At 50.1% G+C, this 17544-nt stretch overlaps 2 protein-coding genes across 8 annotated transcripts in view; both read left to right on the top strand.

The window, feature by feature from the left end:
- Positions 1-17544, top strand: part of RPL31 (ribosomal protein L31) — a 311008-nt gene that overhangs the window by 279290 nt on the left and 14174 nt on the right. The window lies entirely within an intron of this gene.
- Positions 1-17544, top strand: part of NPAS2 (neuronal PAS domain protein 2) — a 194897-nt gene that overhangs the window by 171275 nt on the left and 6078 nt on the right. For 4 of the 7 annotated variants that reach the window (XM_031441087.2, XM_064481845.1, XM_064481846.1 and 1 more), the window contains 8 exons: positions 1775-1922; positions 4448-4532; positions 5882-6023; positions 6569-6669; positions 8684-8773; positions 10310-10402; positions 12380-12526; positions 16367-16570. In XM_031441087.2, coding sequence (XP_031296947.1) covers positions 1775-1922; positions 4448-4532; positions 5882-6023; positions 6569-6669; positions 8684-8773; positions 10310-10402; positions 12380-12526; positions 16367-16570 — 1010 coding nt within the window. The remainder of the gene's footprint in view (positions 1-1774; positions 1923-4447; positions 4533-5881; positions 6024-6568; positions 6670-8683; positions 8774-10309; positions 10403-12379; positions 12527-16366; positions 16571-17544) is intronic. The other 3 variants (XM_064481842.1, XM_064481843.1, XM_064481844.1) reach the window with 3 other exon arrangements.

Genomic DNA, 17544 nt, shown 5'->3' with positions numbered 1-17544 from the left:
ATATATTCATTGTCACTTTGTGTCTTTTGTTTTTGTTTTTGTCTTCTGAGTTATGCAGTACATTTCAGAGACAACACACCGAATTCACCTAACTGTCCTCTAGTCAGCAGACGTGTAGCGGTCACAGGGCACAGATACCGAGCTAGGCTGAGACATAAACATGACCTGCATCTCCTTGCTGCCCTGCAGGAGCAAGGTTTGATGGAAAGACACAAACGGGGACTTTATCAGATGTTGATGCCTTGCAGGGATGTGCACGGGGTATTGAGGGGCTCAGAGAAGGGTCCTTCACCCAACTGGGGTGGGGGGGCCGGGGAAGGCTCTCAGCCACAGAAGAGGGGACACGCCGGCAAAGGTGTGGCAGGTGGGACTCGTGGTCCTGGCAGGGAGAGAACCACAAGCACGTCCGGGTTCTCACTTTGCAAGAGGAGTCAAGAATTATCCACTGAAAGCCGTATTTTTGGTGCCAGGTTCTACCTGAGGAACATCTGTGGTAACATTGACCTGTGGATCCTGACGTGTGGTTTGACCACCAGCACTGTGCTTTGATGGATACCCCGTGGTAGAACCCACTATAACCTTGTCTCCTCCCTGTAGACACAGGAACAGCTTGAGTTCCATCAGGGTCCGCCTTTAGGTTTAAAGGCTGATCTTTAAAACGTTAACCCCTTGCTCCTCAAAGGCTATCTTTGAGCAGCAGCACGAGGGTCATGAGGAGTAGGCTAGACGTGTAGACCCTCCGCCCCCGCCCCCCACCCCAAGCCTACAGAATCAGAGCATCCATTTTAACAGGGCCCCCTAGTGCTCCGGGGGCCCAGGAGATGTGAGAAGCATGGCTGCTTCAAGCCTCTGGCTGTTTCTGACTCTTCTGACGGAGAAAAGCCACCGTGGTTGTAAAGCTACCTTCATGGTCTGCAAGACTCACGCCTGTACCTGGGCAGGACATTCTCCCTCTGCGAGCCCCGCCCTGACTCACGGGCCACGCCCCCTGACTCACGGGCCACGCCCCACTCGAGTATCACACTCTCCAAGTCAGTGCCTCCTTTTGTCGCTTGGGTTTCCTAGTTAGGATTCCTCTTGATCGTTTCCATAAAGAGGAGCTAAATACCAGGCATGGAGGCACTGAAACCCAACTGTTCTTCCTTGGACGTGTGGTCCAGCTTTCTGCCCTGCCGCTTAAACCAGCAGCATCCACGTGTGCCGGGCACCCCCAGAGAAGCCCACAACAGACGTAACTGTCAGGGGTCCATGCAGCCCTGCACAGTGGGGTCCAGGATAGAAGGCACCTGTAGCTGACTCTCTATTTAGAACCTCTATTTAGAGGATGGATGGCCAACTGGTGGCCACACGATCCATCCAGAGGCTGCTGGCTGGCAGCTCTATTTTGGGTCCAGTTCTCCCCTTGACGCCTGGCAGTGTCTCCTGCGCTGGGCTCCCGCAGCTCCAAAGACAGCTCCACCTGCAGCAGGAAGACGGCACCAGGAAAGCTGGGGCCTCTTTTTAATTAAACTCCAGTTGAAGACTCTGCCCTGTTTAAGGGTCTCTTAAGCTTCTGATCACTTGGGAAAGCAGGCAGGTCCCTCCTCTGTGGTTTCAGAATTCATCACCGTTGACCGTGATCTTGAGAGTCCCTTAAAATCCATCACCACGGGGGACATAACCCATGTGTGGCATTGTCTCTTTGAAAGCTTGTGTTTTTAACAGTGACTTTGGGGGAAAAATATCATTTTTGTCTTAACCTTTGTTATATGCAGACTCCATCTTCTGTTAACAGTGATGCAGTTTGGCAAAGGGAAGTCGTGTTGCTACCGGTTTCTGACCAAAGGCCAGCAGTGGATTTGGCTGCAGACCCATTACTACATCACCTACCACCAGTGGAACTCCAAGCCCGAGTTTATCGTGTGCACACACTCGGTGGTCAGGTGCGGGCCGGGGACTGGGCGGGCGGGCCAGGCCCCTGGCAGCTGGGTCAGCGCCCAGCAGCCTCAGGGGTCCCGTTTCTGAGGACCGAACCCCGGGCTTGAATTCTGTGCTGTGGAGTAAACAGGATGATCCGCAGAGGTCAGCTGCCTCCCAGGTCCACACCCAGCCCTGTTCTCCCAGGGCTGAGACTTCCTCCCTGTGTCCCGTCCTCCCTTCTGAAAGCCTCATTGAGCACTTCCAGGCCGCCCGGATGTTACTTAGTAAGTTACAGCTTCAGTGACCTACTTACATGTTCTCCCCCCATCTCCATCCATCCCCCAGTCTTCCCTTGTTGCTATTTTGAGAAAAAAATTAAAAAGTTGCCTCTAAATAACTCTAAGACATAGTTCCCTTTCTTTCAAACACTTTAAAAACCCCCACTGGCAACTGAAACCGGGTTGGTCCAAGAGCCAGGCTGCCTGTGGGAGAGGGTTCCTGGCAGTTCCTGTGGCCCCGGGGCGCCCCCAGCCCAGTGTGGGTGAGCAGGGCTTCCGAGGGAGGCAGCACGCTGCGCATTTCAGAGATGCTGCAAGTGTAGGGTCACCGTTCCCAAAGTAAAGGAGAATTGTCATTCGTTTGTTTTTTTTCCCCAACTACAAAAATTTTTAAGAACATAAATCAGTTTTTTGGGGGAGTTTATTAACTAATTGTTGATTTACAATGTTGTGTTCGTTTCTGGTATACAGCATCATGATTCAGTTATATGTAGTATATGTATACTTTTCATGTTCTTTTTCATTATAGATTATTACAGGGTATTGAATATAGTTCCTTGTGCTATATACATCAGGGCTTTGTTGTTTATCTGTTTTATATACAGTAGTGTGTATCTGCTAATCCCCAACTCCTAATTTATCCCTCTGCCTGACACTTTCCCCTCTGGTAACCGTAAGTTTGTTTTCTATGTCTGTGAGTCTTTCTGTTTTGTAAATAAGTTCATTTGTGTCATTTTTTTAGATTCCACATATGAGTGACACCATATGTTATCTTTCTTTGTCTGTCTTATTTCACTTAGTATGATAATCTCCAGGTCCAGCCATGTTGCTGCAAATGGCATGATTTCATTCTTTTTTATGGCTGAGTAGTATTCATATATATGTGTGTGTATATATACATACACACACACATATATATATACACGCACACACACACACACACACCCCACATCTTCTTTATCCAGTCATCTGTTGATGGATATTTAGGTTGCTTCCACATCTTGGCTGTTGTAATAAAACATTTTTGAACTGGTTGAGAGCAGAACATTTGAGGAAAGCCAGAAAAGAAAGTTAGAATGACTGCGTTTTCTATGTGTCCACAACAGATAGATGGAGAGACACAGACATGTCGTGCTGCATTGTATGCGTGTGCATAAGACATACATGACTGACAGGTGGATAATGGGCAGGCAGGTGGGTGGGTGGGGAGACAGATGGACAGGTACGAGCCATTCACACATGCATGTATTTAGTCAACAAGCCAAGCCCTCTTCTCTAGTTAGCGGGGAAAGAGGAGACATTCGAAATGCTAGTCTTTTCTGGCCAGGGACTGACCGCGGAGCTGCATGCCCACCCACAGGGACCTGAGCCTGGCCAGCCCGCTCCTGGGCACTCCACCCCCACCTCCCAAACCCAGGACGGAGATTCTCAGAGGAAGTGGGGCGTGACCTAGTGAGTAAATGAAGTAACAGGCATTCTGGACCCAAGAGCCACCACCCATGCCCAAGGGCCCTCACGCATCCTGCATCTCCACGCATGAGCCACAGCCAGGGCTGGGTCCCTCAGCTGTGACCACGTGGAATGACTTACACATGCTCTTCGAAAAGTGCATCCACAGACTCATCGGCAGTCTGGGTCTGGCTAGTTCTAGGTGTGGTCGGGAGAAAACTTCCTTAAGTTTTGTTGTCTGTAATCGTAGTCTGGAATTACTAAGACCGTTTTGTGTCACTTCCCCATGCGCTCAGTCCACTGAGTCCATTTTAAGAAAAGTTTCAAGTTACTTGAAGGCTGAGGCTCATCTGATAGACGAAAATATGTTTTTAAAGACAGTTATGTTTGCGGGGGAGGGTACAGCTCAGTGGTAGAGCACATGCTTAGCACGCATGAGGCCCTGGGTTCAATCCCCAGTCCCTCCACTAAGAAATAAATAAATAAACCTAATTACCCGCCCCCTAAATAAGTAAATAAATAAAGACAGTTATGTTTGGAGGTTTCAGGGTGGGGAGTGGGTAGACATAAGTAAAGGAAAAGGGAGTCCAAACATCCTGGCAGGGAAAATATTCTGAATATCCCATTCGGTGTCATTCCAGTGGAATTCAGGCACAGAGAGAAACTCCATTTTTAAACAAGTAACAGGGCTGATTTTCTTGGCGGTGGCTGTTCTGGGAGGGGGTCTTATGAAGGGACCCTCGACATATCACACAAGCCCCCTTGGCTGTTGTGGTCCAGGAACGCCACCTCCAGCGGTGCTCTCTTGGTTTCCTGATCAGTTACGCGGAGGTCCGGGTGGAGAGGAGACAGGAGCTGGCCCTGGAGGACCCACCGCTGGAGGCCGTCCACCCTTCAGCCCTCAAGGTATTCTGATCCCCACCAGAGGATAAGGGCAAAGTTTGGCCAAGAAGACTCTTCCATGAGTGGTGATCGTAAAGATAATAATACAAAAAAAACGGCAGATCCTATGTACTGAGCGCTCTCTCTGTTCCCTGAACCATTCAATGTGATTTTTGGGCACCCGCTTAATTACCCCTCGGGACGTCCATGTGAGGCAGGCAGTATAGTATCATGGTCCTTCTTCAGATGAGACACAGGGCACAGAGGATGTAGCTAACGTACCCTGGGCCACCGAGGCTGGGGACACCCAGAGCTGGGCAAGAAACAGCATCTGGATTCAAAGCCCTGGTTGGCGACTTTCCAGCCTCATGAGCGTGGCTGTACAGGCAGACCTCGGAGATGCTGTGAGTTCGGTTCCAGATCATCACAGCAAAGCAAGTATCACAACGAAGTGACTATCGCAATAAATCGAGTCACACAAATTTTTTGGTTTCCCGGTGCATATTAAAGTTATGTTCATATTATACTTTAGTCTGTTAAGTGTGCAAGAGCATTACGTTTTTTAAAAATGCATGTGCCTTAATTTACAAGTACTTTATTGCCAAAAGATGCTAACCATCATCTGACAATGCAGGGTTGATGCAAACCTTGTTTGTAAAAAAAAATAAATAAATCACACTCTCCAAGAAGTGTGGTAAGGTGAAACATGAGGTCTGCCTGTAGTAAGTCCACGTGGCGTCTCCCCACAGATGCAAAGCTGGGGGCTATTCCATCATCTCGTTGAGGTGGGGATTGTCTGAGTGCCCTGTCTTCTTTGCCTAAGCCCTGTTGCTCTGCCTCTGGACGAGCATCCCACAGGCACACTGCTCCTCGCACACCCTCTGTGGTGTCAGTGGCAGGGTGTACTTTCCATTTCTGTGTCTGGGGGTCTAAGTTGACAGTTTTTTAATCTACAGAAGAAAGAACTGAAGGATTACTCCCCTGAGCCATGCTCCTACCTAGCTCAGAAGGATGGCGAGGTTCCTGGCATCCACTGGGCTGCTAGGGCAGGCTGGTCTCTGTCCCCTGGGGGTCTTAAACCCCTGTTTTAAGGAAACAATAAAATGCCAAGTCAATTATGAAAATCTAAAAAATTTAAACTACAAGGTGAGAAAGTGTAATCAATTCCACTCAGAGGCTACAAGCCTCTCAAAGATGCTAGGTTACATATTTGTGTAAATGTTCTGCCCGAACGTGTTTAGAATTCTCTCTGAAGTTGCAGGATTTCTCTCCATACCCTCCAAAGCTTTCTACGTATTTAGAGGACAACTCAGTGTTGCCACGCTTTTCATGATGAAACATGGACTCTGTGTGCGTGTGTGTGTGTGTTTCAGGACAAGAGCTCCAGCCTGGACCCTCAGCAGAACTTCAGTGCACTCGACATGGGCACCTCGGGCCTTAACACCAGTCACTCACCATCCGCGTCCTCAAGAAGTTCCCACAAATCCTCCCACACAGCCATGTCCGAGCCTGCCTGTGAGTATGACTCCGCGGGAGGGAGAGGATGGGCACCTGGCAGGCGAGGCAGTGGTGGGTGTATATAAAGTCCCACGGTGGGGGGCCGTGCCTGAGGATGAGCAGGGCAGTCTGGGCTGTGAAGCAGAGGTTGCCATCCTGTCCCCACGTCTGCCTTTTCTCCCACTGCTCCCTGCTGCCCACCTCTCCACCCTCCAGTTCCTCCGCTGCCACACGAAGTCCACATCAAGCAGACGACACACTTGATGCCCCATCAGATCTCTTGGCCGCACTTTAGTGGCTCTGGTGAGGTGCGCGATCAGGCAGGTGGTTGAACCAAGTGATGGGTCTTGGGGATGCTCTGTGGTCATTCACCTGTTCCCAGATGAGGTTGGAGGCTGGCAGGATGTCTGGGGCTCTCGAATCCACCTCCATCCCTGCTGGGCTTCCTTTATCAGATTCCAGCCAAGCCCTTGTTTCATGCACACTGTTGTTACTATTCCTCACTTTGGATAAGAAATCTAAGGATGTGCGGGTCCGGAAGGTGACGGGTTCCTCTCTTACAGCCAATCCAAGCAAGCTGCGGGCAGAGGCCAGCACCACGGCTTTGCCAAGATCAGCCCAAGAACTCCCCGTGCCGGGACTCAGCCAGGCAGCCACGATGCCGGTATGTGTGAGGCCCCAGGGACAGCATGTGGCATCTTCCCAGAGAACCCACTGCACTTGGTGTGGGTGGCGGCTGGGGTGGAAGCTAGGTAGTTTAATTGGCAACCAATCTGAAAATTTGTATTCCAAAATTAACATGGATGTGTATCCACAGAATGCAAGATCCAAAGGAGTTTTAAATATAAAGCTCAAAACTGCAGCCCTGGGGTCACCCCCAACTCCCTCGAGACTGTGGGTGTACGTGATTAGAATTCTTATGTTTTGGACCCCCTTTCATTCCAGTCGAAGTGTTTGAGAGGCTTGATGTCAACAAAAATGTCCCTCTGCGAATATCAGGCAATGTCCCTGTTACATGCCAGCCCTCTTAGAAACACGCCGGCTGTCCGCAGAATCCCTGATCACAGCACTCCTGTTACCCACTCCATGTAACAAGCCACGCCAAACTCAGTCGTACAAAGCAACAACCGTTTTTCATGTTCACGGACTCCAGGTCAGACATTCAGAAAGGGCACAGCAGGCTGTGTTGGGGGTGGCTCCTGCCTGGAAGGTGAGGGCTGCGAGGTCCATGTCCCAGGTGTGTCGGCATTTCCTCATCCAGCACCTGGGCTGGGCCGGCTGAGAACACCCTCTGTTGACTGGCGTGGCCGCGCCATGCCGTTCGTTTCTCCTGCACAACGACTGGGTTCCAAGAGGAAACGTCTGGAGAGGAAGCTTTCTAGGAGAGGCAGGCAGAAGCTGCATGGCTTTTGATGACCTTGCCTTGGAAGTCCCACAGGGTCACCTCCGCCACACCTCTCGGTCAAAGCAGTCACAAGCTCACCCGGAGAGAGGGACACAGACCTCGTTCTCTGTGGGAGACGTGTCCAAAAATTTTAGGGGCCACATCCAGGTAGTTGCCAAGTACCTCCTCTCCATCCCTCACTGGTATCTGGGAGATGGGAGGGAAAGTGTCCCCATCCTTCTTGCTGTCACCTCAGAAGTTACTCACACCCTGCTGAAAAGCTTGGGCAACACGTCTTATTTTCCGATAGAACCTGACAGAGGCCACTTTCTCTGACTCCAGCCACCTTTAGACGTGCTTGTAAGCTCGGACGGCCGTTCTCCCAATGCTGACTGTCCGGTCCAACTCCTTCCGCCTGTTGGTGGCACAGGTCTTCTGACCTGGCTGTGGAGGGAAACAAAATTGGGGGAACCAAACCCCGTCCCCGGAATTTCTCCCTCAAAACAAGGTCTCCCGGGGCTTCGGCTCCCGACGTCATCCTGGGGACAGCTTCTCATCCAGGCTGCTTTTCGTAGTCCCTCAGGCCTGGGGCAGTTCGGGGAGAACTTCAGAAGAATCTTTTTGCTTTTCTTCTAAAGAGCCTCGTGAAGCCGAGGGTTGCATTTCTTCTTTCTACACATGGTCCCCCCGCCACCAATCCCCGGCCCCCCTGCCCACCTGCATGATCAGGGAACAAGGTCTGGGACTCAGCTGAGCCTCCAGGACACTCTCTGCCAGATCCCAGGCAGAGTCTGGGGAAACCACAGCGATGGTCACTGGTTGAGTGAGTCAGGGACAGAGACGTGCATGGCACCTCTGTCCATCTGTGTTAGAGCTGAGCAGGAAGACCTCGCAAAGCCACCACTGGTTATTGGTTCCCATTCTCACTGCTCGACAACACCCCTAAGAATTTATCGATTTGGGAGAAGAGGCACCAAATCTGCCAGGAATGGAGCCGAGGACAGGAAGTAGGGGAGGGTGGGCAGAGCTGTCCCACTCCGCAGAGCGCACTGCACCCTGAGTGGCACCAGGACCCTGCACCCTCCACCGGTTGGCTCTGACTCTGTACCTGGCCAGGGCAGCAGCGCGCCAGCTACCTTTTCCAGGGAACCATACCTTCCAGGAGTGAGCAATCCACTCCTGGGCAGAGGGCCTTCTGGGAGCCAGAGAACCAGCCGGCTGAGAGACAGCGCCCTGGACCTCTGTCCCAGCCCAGAAGCTGCATCTGTTCTCAAAGCCCCTGTCTCTTCCCCAGGCTCCCCTGCCGGCCCCTTCGTCCTGTGACCTGGCACAGCAGCTCCTGCCTCAGACCATTTTGCAGAGCCCACCTGCCCCCATGACACACGTGAGTCTGGGACTCGGGGGAAGGGAAACCTGGGGCAGCGCTTCCCCAAGACAGGATGTTGGCGTCCCCTGGAGGGCACTGGTGCCAATATGCAGGTTCCAGACCGAGGCCCCCAGACGGGGACTGCTTCTCCCCACGTGCAGGGGCAGGGGGTATCAAGCTGTGGATGTCACCCCTACACCTGTCCTCTCTGCCGTCCCCACCTGAATACATCCTCCCACTTCCCTTCTCGGTGTCTGTTTCTCAGTCCTTTTGACAGTCTTTGTTCCTCTCTCTGCCATTCTCCTGTGTTCATCTCATTTCTCACGAGTCCTAATAGGCTGTGATATTTTAGAAAAGGTCTGGTTTAGGCCTAATGTCTCGGAAAGACCCTGCAAGGGTCTAAAAGCTGGGAATCCAGTACTGTAAATATCATGGTTTTTTTTTAAGGATCAGGGCTTTGGTGAGTAATTCTTTCCTTGTTTCAACAACATTCAGCCAGTTACTGTCTGGGTCAGCCAGTGAGTGAGTGTGAGGACTGCAGAGAGAGTGGCCTCACTTTTGGACTCAGGTTTCAAGGAAGAGATGGGTATATAAACAGAGAAACCACCCTGGCAGGGTGCGTGTTTTTATAGAACCAGTAAGAAAATATTCTGCCTATGGAAATCCAGAATGACTTCCTGGAGGAGGTGACAGCTGAGCTGGGCCTGGAGGAATGGGTAGGAGGTTGCCAGATGGAGAGGTGGGGAGCAGCAGGGAAGAGGGATCTGGGTATGTGCTTCAGCAGGGAGTTTTGAAAACTTCTGACAAGTCGAGGCCTGGCCAGTGGCTGAATGAAATAGTGGCCAGTCTGTGGTCACATAGAGCAGTTGAGCTGACTGGCCAGAGCTCTGATATCAGTTCCTTTATGGGATATTGAACTTTGCCCCCTCTCTGGCCACCAGGGGCAGTTCACCAACAGGTGCCACTCTTGCCAAAGTGTGGACTTCTGTCTTGGTACAAATTCTGTCACCTCTGATGAAAACTCTTGGAAAACACATCCCATTAACAACGACCTCGCATTAATAAGAAAGACACAGGCTAGCACGTGCTTCTTGATAGAGTTAGGATTGAGTAAGGATACAAAAGCTATCCATCCAGAGTCGATTAATTAAAATAATCTATATTTACCCTCATTAGAAAAAAAAAAAGAAGAAGAAGAATTTTTTTTTCTCTCCAAATTTCCAGGGCAGTTTTGGCATGAAATGAATAACTTCTTCAATCCAAGGCACGTGAATTAAGAATTCCTTCAACTTTCGGGTCTTGCCTAGCAAAGAATTTCTTTGCTTTATACTAAGTCATGCTGTGATTATGGCCCTTTTGGATTTTTCATTTATTGAACCTCATTTTAATTAGCAGTAACAGTTCTTGGCCCATTAGGCATACTATACTTACTGATAACCATATTCTTTAAGACCTTCTTGTGTAACGCTGGCCTTTCAAATCAGACAGTTTGTTTCATACCTACTCCTGTGAAATGATGAGAATCTACAGTTTTCTCTCTTTCTTCTCACCAAGGTTATTCCTGTAGCATCCTGCCAAAGAAAGGGGGGAAAAATAAAATCTGACATCTGGGGTATACCTGGTGGCTCTGCTTCCTGGTGTGTTGAGGTAAAACTCTTCATCAAAAAGGCCTTGATTAAGAATACAGAGACCAAATGTGGGGGACCTGGAATGCTTTGAGAAAACCAGAATAATACTAGAAGTCACCAACACTTACGAAGCGCGACGCTGGCCCCTTGCTGACCGCCCAGCCCCATCGCTGTTCCCCTTGGGAGCCAGTGGGCAGCCCAGCGCATCCTGTCCTGGACGTGGACGTCGTAGCTTGAACATTTCCTGACTTTGTAGAACCCGCCACAGAAACTTCTGGGTTCTGTTATTATAATTTAATACCTGATAGAGCTATTTTCTCTCAATCAAATTCTCTCTCAAAATCCCAGCTGAGTGCTTTGATTCGGGAGATCCTGACTGAGACCTCTGTGATGCAAACTGGTATAGCGCAGGTATTTCTAAGCTCATGTTTAGCAGCAGAAATTTTAAATGAAGTCTGATGTCAAAGCCGCTCTGATCGGGGTGGAATTTGGAGGGGCAGGGAGGTGCTGCTCACAAACCTCTTGGCGTCACCCACCTCCTGAGATACTTGGTTCGTGTTGTGGCCCCACCGCCACCCAGCCACGGCCCGGGAGCGAGTCACAGCCTCTCTGAGTCGCGCGTCCCGCCTCTGCGGGCCTGGGGCGGTGACTGCCGAGTGTGGATGGGTCCCCACAGGCGGCTGCATCTGCCCCTGTGGTTCTCACTGGTGCTGCTGCTGCTTTTGCTGCTCCAAAAATGCCATCAGCTATTCCATCCTCCAGTTTATCCTGTCTGTTTTCTAAACTCTCCCAGTCTCCCTGCATTTCCATGGATGGGAGGTCACAGGGCAGAGGGAAAGAGACCATCTCTGGAAGTGTTTGCAAAAGACAAGGGGCAAGAACCAGTCTAGGGAGATTGTTGGAATAGAGAGGGAGGGAGTGCAGGTTAAGTCACTGTTTTAAAAAAAAAGAGAGAGAGAGAGGGAGGAGGATGAGGGGGAGGAGAAAAGAGCAAAAATCCCAGTCCAGCCAACTTCCTTTCCTCAATAAACGGGAGTCATCAACAGTCCCCCAAATTGCCCAGAGCAAGAGTGCCAGCCTTACCTCCCCTCTCATGCTCCCCACTCGCCACACGTTTCCTGCCAGAAAAGTCCCTTGGCGAGTTAGACAGGTGACCCAGGGCAGAGATCACCTGGGAGACTGTCCTAAAGCCAGCCTCCACCCTGCGTCCAAGGAAGGCGTTACGTGGTGGAAGGAAGGGACTCGTGTGCTCCAGTGCACAACAGATATCGGTGCCCCTCATGCAGGTCACCTCTGCCAGCATTACCCTTGGGGCAAGTGTTAGCTGAGTACTGGTCTTCTTAGTTCTTTTTTGTACAGATTTCCAAGTCCATAGCCGCAAATGCGCCTGGGGGAGAGTGTAGGATAGTTGATAAGGGTTCTGCAGTCCCAGGAGGGTTTAGAATACATTTAATTTAAGCTTGTTTGTGAATTGTTCCAGAAGAACCCTGCTTGCCAGGAGCAGATTTAGGATAATGATAGCATCCAAAATCCCATGTGAAGCTGTCACATGCAAATTGTCATGCCCTAGATGAGAGGGAAAAATAGGGAGGGGGGGCTCTCTGATACCCTGCTTTTGATATTCCTCTCCAAAGCCATGTGTCCATCTACGTCTAACCAAATTTGGAATATCAGTTGGTAAGCACTGCACTGCTTACAAAATCATGTCCCGATTCTGTGGCCTTCCCAGACTACAGTGCAATTAATTAGACCTGCAGATTCCCGTGGGCCTGAGTAAAGCTCACAGGGGGACCCCAGGGACACCCAGCTCTCATCCAGAGCCCCTGCTCCCTGGCAAGCTCCCAGCAGTGGGTCACTCATTAGGGAAGCTGAAAATGGTGGGTAAGGGACCGGAAATGAAAGCGGGCAGGGCGGCTCAGAACAGCAGCAACATCTGTCTGCAAGGCTGAAATAACTCTCTCACCTGCTTATGTTTTTTGACCACCCCCCCTTCAAGTTTTCAGCACAGCTCAGCATGTTCCAGACCATCAAAGACCAGCTGGAGCAGCGGACCCGGATCCTGCAAGCCAACATCCGGTGGCAGCAGGAAGAACTCCACAAGATCCAGGAGCAGCTCTGCCTGGTCCAGGACTCCAACGTCCAGGTGATGCCCCCTCCCGGGCCAGTGGCCCCCAGGCTCTGTCCTCCCCGTCACTCTCTGTCTCTCTGATGTGTCCTCATCCATCCTTTCAGGGCAGGCAGGACTTCCTCCAGAGTCTCTCTGTGCTGCCTTACTGAGCCCTGCCTACTAAACATGTCGAAACCTCCACCAATGAAGTGTGAGGAGTGAATCCCACCTCCCCCATCCGCAGCTCCAGGCCAAATGTGAAATTCGCATGACATCCTCTTCCCTCACCCCTCACTTTGTTGGGCACGTGTTTCCTGTATCACCTGCTCCTTCATTCATGTGTCTGGTCGCCCTGCACTGACCCCAGCCTCCCTCCTATGGGGTTATAAGCTCCCCGGCACCTGAACACCTAGCCCAGGATGCTGACAGCGAGAGGGAAGCAGCTCTGCTCTTTCCTCTCCTCCAAAGCATGCGTGGAGGGAGGAGGGAGATGTGGGAAATGATATGTGCACCCTGAACCTCACGGGGGTGGTGGAGGAGCTGGGGCTGGAGGTCAGCACCCTGGCAACTCCAGGCCACCCCCCACCGCAACATACCCATTTCAGCACTCTGCGTGCGGACAGCAGCAGGTTTTAACATGACCCCCACCCCCAGATGTCACTTCTTTGAATCCTTTAGAGAGATTCTTTTTGGAGGACTTTATATATTATATAAAATATTTATATATCTATCTTTCAAGGATAAATTATTTTTACCAAGTTTTGCTTAAATCAGTCCAGGACAATTTTTCTTCCAAAGGGTGTTTTTTTGACCCAGTCTTTGATGGTAAATGTAGCCAACCTTGGAGTTCACCCTGAGAGTGGTTAACATTCCAATCCCCTGCAGGGGAGACACGCAGCCCTGAGCCCTGAACAAAGATGGTGTGGGGGTGTTGGGTGCCCTGGAGCCGGCCATCCAGCCTCCCTAGGCCCCCACAGGTGCTCCTGGTGGGCTTTCCAGGCGCTCACGCCCTGCAGAGCCCTCTCAGTGGGGTCCCTCCCCTCCCTTAAGGTGGACGAGCCCAGCCAGGCCACCACACCTCCCGCCAGCATCACAGGTGCACCTGCGCGGTGCCGCTGGGACCGTCCCGGCCATGCCCACAGCCTGCGCTCCCCCTTAGCCTTAGCGACACCCCCAAATTGCCGAGGAAGAAGAGGGCAGCGTTTATGTGAAAAGACTTGGAGTCATCAAGGTGGCAGTCCCTTGTTACTTATTCTTTCCCAGTGGTAATATTTTCTCACTGATCCAGTGTCCGGTCGGGGGAACTCCTGACTCCAATTACTTGAATGGAATTTTTATACTAACAGGAAGGGGGAATTGAGCCAGAAACTGCTAAAAGCAAGGTAGGCGGCTGAACATCCTCCTCAGAGCCCGGTCTTCTCTATTTTCAACATTAAAGCAGAATTAAAACAACAGGGACATGAGGCTATCTCTTTCACTCTTTGGCGTGAAGGGTTATTAATTCTCTCTCTCGTGACAGTGCATTTTGTTAACCCCCAAGTTTAGTGCCTGAGTTTTGTAAGGGACGGCACGGGAACGAGGCCTCCAGTGCGGTCCTCCCCTGTTTTCATCCCTGTGACCTTATCTTTGCAGTGGAATTTTCCAAAGAACGTGGAGATCCACAGATAGTCACATTGGAGAATGATCCCTCAAGGAGTCTTTCTTCGTGCGTTTTTGCAAGTTTAAAGATTGAAAGAAATACATTCTAAAATGATTAGGCCATCACTTCTCGGCCTTTTGGCTAAGATCAAGTGTAAAATGATTAGGCCAAATGTGATGTTTGAAAAAACATTTGTGATTCAAGCATGAAGAATAAGCAAGTAAAAGTTACTCCACTCAGCCCCCCCACAAAAAGTGGGGGAGATGGATTAAATGAGAAGACTGAAATGTGGGTAATTGCTGAAGCCTACGCAGGTTTCACAGATTATACAATGTCTGTTTTGTGTGCTTCTGAAATGCTCTGTAATAACAAGCATGTGTGAAGCTGAGCGTATAAGAATCATGAAAAACCACGCATGAGTATAGAGTTGTTGGTTCTGGAAAATTAAGAAGTGTTGTTTTCTCTGATGACTTTTTCTTTCTTTTTTTTTTTAAACTCTTAAAAAACCTTTTTTAAAATTATTTAATTTTGGCGGAGGGGGGGTAATTAGGCTTATTTATTTTTAGAGGAGGTGCTGGGGATTGAACCCAGGACCTTGTGCATGCTAAGCATGCACTCTACCACTGAGCTACACCCTCCCCCCTCACGTGCACTTTTTCCACTTGAATTAATGAACTGTTTTTCTCATGCTTTCTAGAAAACTGATCCCAGAGCCCTGTTAAGTCATCTTCTTAAGCCCTACAATTTTACGTTACTGTTGCCAAAGCAGAGACGTGGATGTGCAGGACAGCACATCCCCTGCCCCCAAAGTCCTTTATCCCCACTTCAGTATAGCCTTTCCTACCTGCTCCATTGACCGACTGACTGGGAGCTTTCACTGAGACTATGTGTGCCTGAGATGCTTGCTATGTATATTTTTTTTTCCCAAAAAATATTGGGTTATAAGAAAGAGGTTCTCAGGGTGTTGTGTTTGCACCCAGATGCAGTCATAAAGCTGTCACACCCTGCAGTCCATGGGAGGCTGCCTCTTCATTTATTTTTGCAAGCATCCACGCCCTCTGCTGGTAACTCAGAGAAATACCTAGAAGAACACCTGCGGCAATGGCAAACGCTATTGATTGGTTCTTTCATCCATCTTTCTCTCCATCCATTCACCCACCCACCTACTCACCCATCCTTCCACCCTTCCCTCCATCCATCTATCCACCCATCTGTCCACCCACCCATCCATCCCATCCACCCATCCTTCCATCCATCCACCCATCTGGCAGACACCCGTTATGTACAAGGCACTTGGTTAGGCACTGTGAAGATGCAGAGATAAACAGGGCGTGTTTCTACCCTCAGAGAGCATACATCCATGGGACAGAGTAGCAGACCAAGCAGTGTCTGACATACCACGAGGGGAAAGTTTCCCTTCATTGAGCAAAAGCTTCATTTATGTGTTTATTCACTCATGTATTTATCCATTCATTCATTCATTTCTCAGATAGTTTTTATATGCCCAGAGAGGCCAGAGAGCAAAAATCTCCCTTTTTTTCATTTTAAGCATTATTGTTACTACCTAACACGTGTTGAGCACTTAGTGTTATATCTCAGCATAAGCCCCATTTAATCCTTGATAAGGTATGGCTGCTAATGTCACTGTTTTATTAGTGAGGAAACTACGGCTTTGAGAAGTTATGATGATTGCCCGAGGTCATACCACTAGGATGTGGTGGGGCTGGAATCTGAACTAAAGTGTGTCTGATTTCAGCTAGGTTTTACTGACTGTCATAAACAAAGGTTGCATTTATTTGAACTCTCATCAGAAGGTAAATTGTATCCTACCAGAAAAATAAATGTTATTTAGTTTGAGTAATGATTTTTTTGCAAAAGTGCAAATTACGCTAGGAGCCATAAACAGGTCAGCCCAGGCTGAACCAGCACATCAAGGCACATATAGACGGTCCGGGTCTCAGCACCTTCCACACCATGAGACCTCAGGCGCCAGACCAGAAGCTTCTTGAGGGTGGGGTCGGTGTCTCTCCGACCTCCTGCCCCTCTCAGGGCCTGGCCCTGTGCTGGCAGCATCTCTGGGGCTCAGAGTCCCCATGTCATGTGCATGAACCTTCCTAGGCAGGTTAGAGTGAGAAAGCCGACCTCTTGCTATGGATGGACGGGGCGTACAAGAGAAGGTACAGACCTGGGAAGGCACCGTGATCCTAGCCTTAGAGGCATTCCTCTTCTGTTCCCAGATGTTTCTGCAGCAGCCAGCTGTGTCCCTGAGCTTCAGCGGCGCCCAGCGGCCAGAGGCTCAGCGGCAGCTCCAGCAGAGGCCGGGCCCAGGCCCCCAGCCCCAGCTCGCGGCCAGCCCTCAGCTTCCAGGGCAGATGGCCTCTGCCCAGGTCACAAGCCAGCACTTGCTCAGAGAATCCAGTGTGATATCAACCCAGGTAAAGGTGCTTATCGCCAGACTCAGTTCTCGCCTCCAGCAGACCTGTCTTCATGAATTGGAGACCCCTCAGGGCCAGATGATGTGATGAGGGGAGGGGATCCTTTCTTTATGTCACTTCAAAGCCCCAAGTTCTATTGCTTTTCTTCTTTTGTCCATATGTGAAAATACCTGAAAGGCATCATGCAGCTGAAACCTTCAGCTTTGATCCTGAACTGAGCTGGAGGTGGACTTGGCCATCCCAGACACTCACGCTCACAGCATTATGTCCCCACATTTGAGTCCTCAGTCCCCATCACTGACTCCTGGTTTTAACAATTATCAGCATAAGAACATGCTTACCCACTTCTGTTCATTGTCCCTTTCCCCAGGGTCACCAAGCTCCTCCTGGTCCCCCAGATTCCCTGTCCAGCCCTTCCCTCATAGCCGTTACCACTTACTCCAAGCCAGCAGTGACCCTATGGTCTGACAGGGTCATCTGCCCGTCAATGGCACTTGAATCCAATGCAGTTGAGAAGTCCTGAGACCCCACTTCTGGACAATCACAGACTGGAAGTCTAGATGCAGCCTCTTCTGAAGCCCCTTATATTCACACGCATAATCATAGATTCAGTCATATCCACTGGTCTCCTGTTACTCCCCAGCCCCCAGGGGAGCACAGATGGATAAGCACTGTCCTTGGCCCCAAGAAGCTTCTAGTCTAGCAGGGGCTGTAACAGATAACATGCAATAAAATGTGGAGAAGTCCGTATGTAAGAGAATTTACCCGTCATCACCCAGATTTAAGGGTTTGACTTTAAAATGCAAGCCTTTTGGGTCTCAAGGTCAATAGGAAAATTATTGGAGGAGACTAGCCAAGAACATTTTGGAAAAGAAAAAGCTGAGGAAGGATTTACACTCTCTGTGTTGAAAGAGTTTGTAAAAGCTCTGAGAATTAAAACGAGGTGGTGCCATCGAGTGAATGGAGTCAGTGAAACAGAG

The sequence above is a fragment of the Camelus dromedarius genome, chromosome 33, assembly GCF_036321535.1.
Source record: "Camelus dromedarius isolate mCamDro1 chromosome 33, mCamDro1.pat, whole genome shotgun sequence".
NCBI classification, from domain to species: domain Eukaryota; kingdom Metazoa; phylum Chordata; class Mammalia; order Artiodactyla; family Camelidae; genus Camelus; species Camelus dromedarius.
Note: the sequence above shows the minus strand (reverse complement) of the source record. Positions and strands in the feature narration are given on the sequence as shown.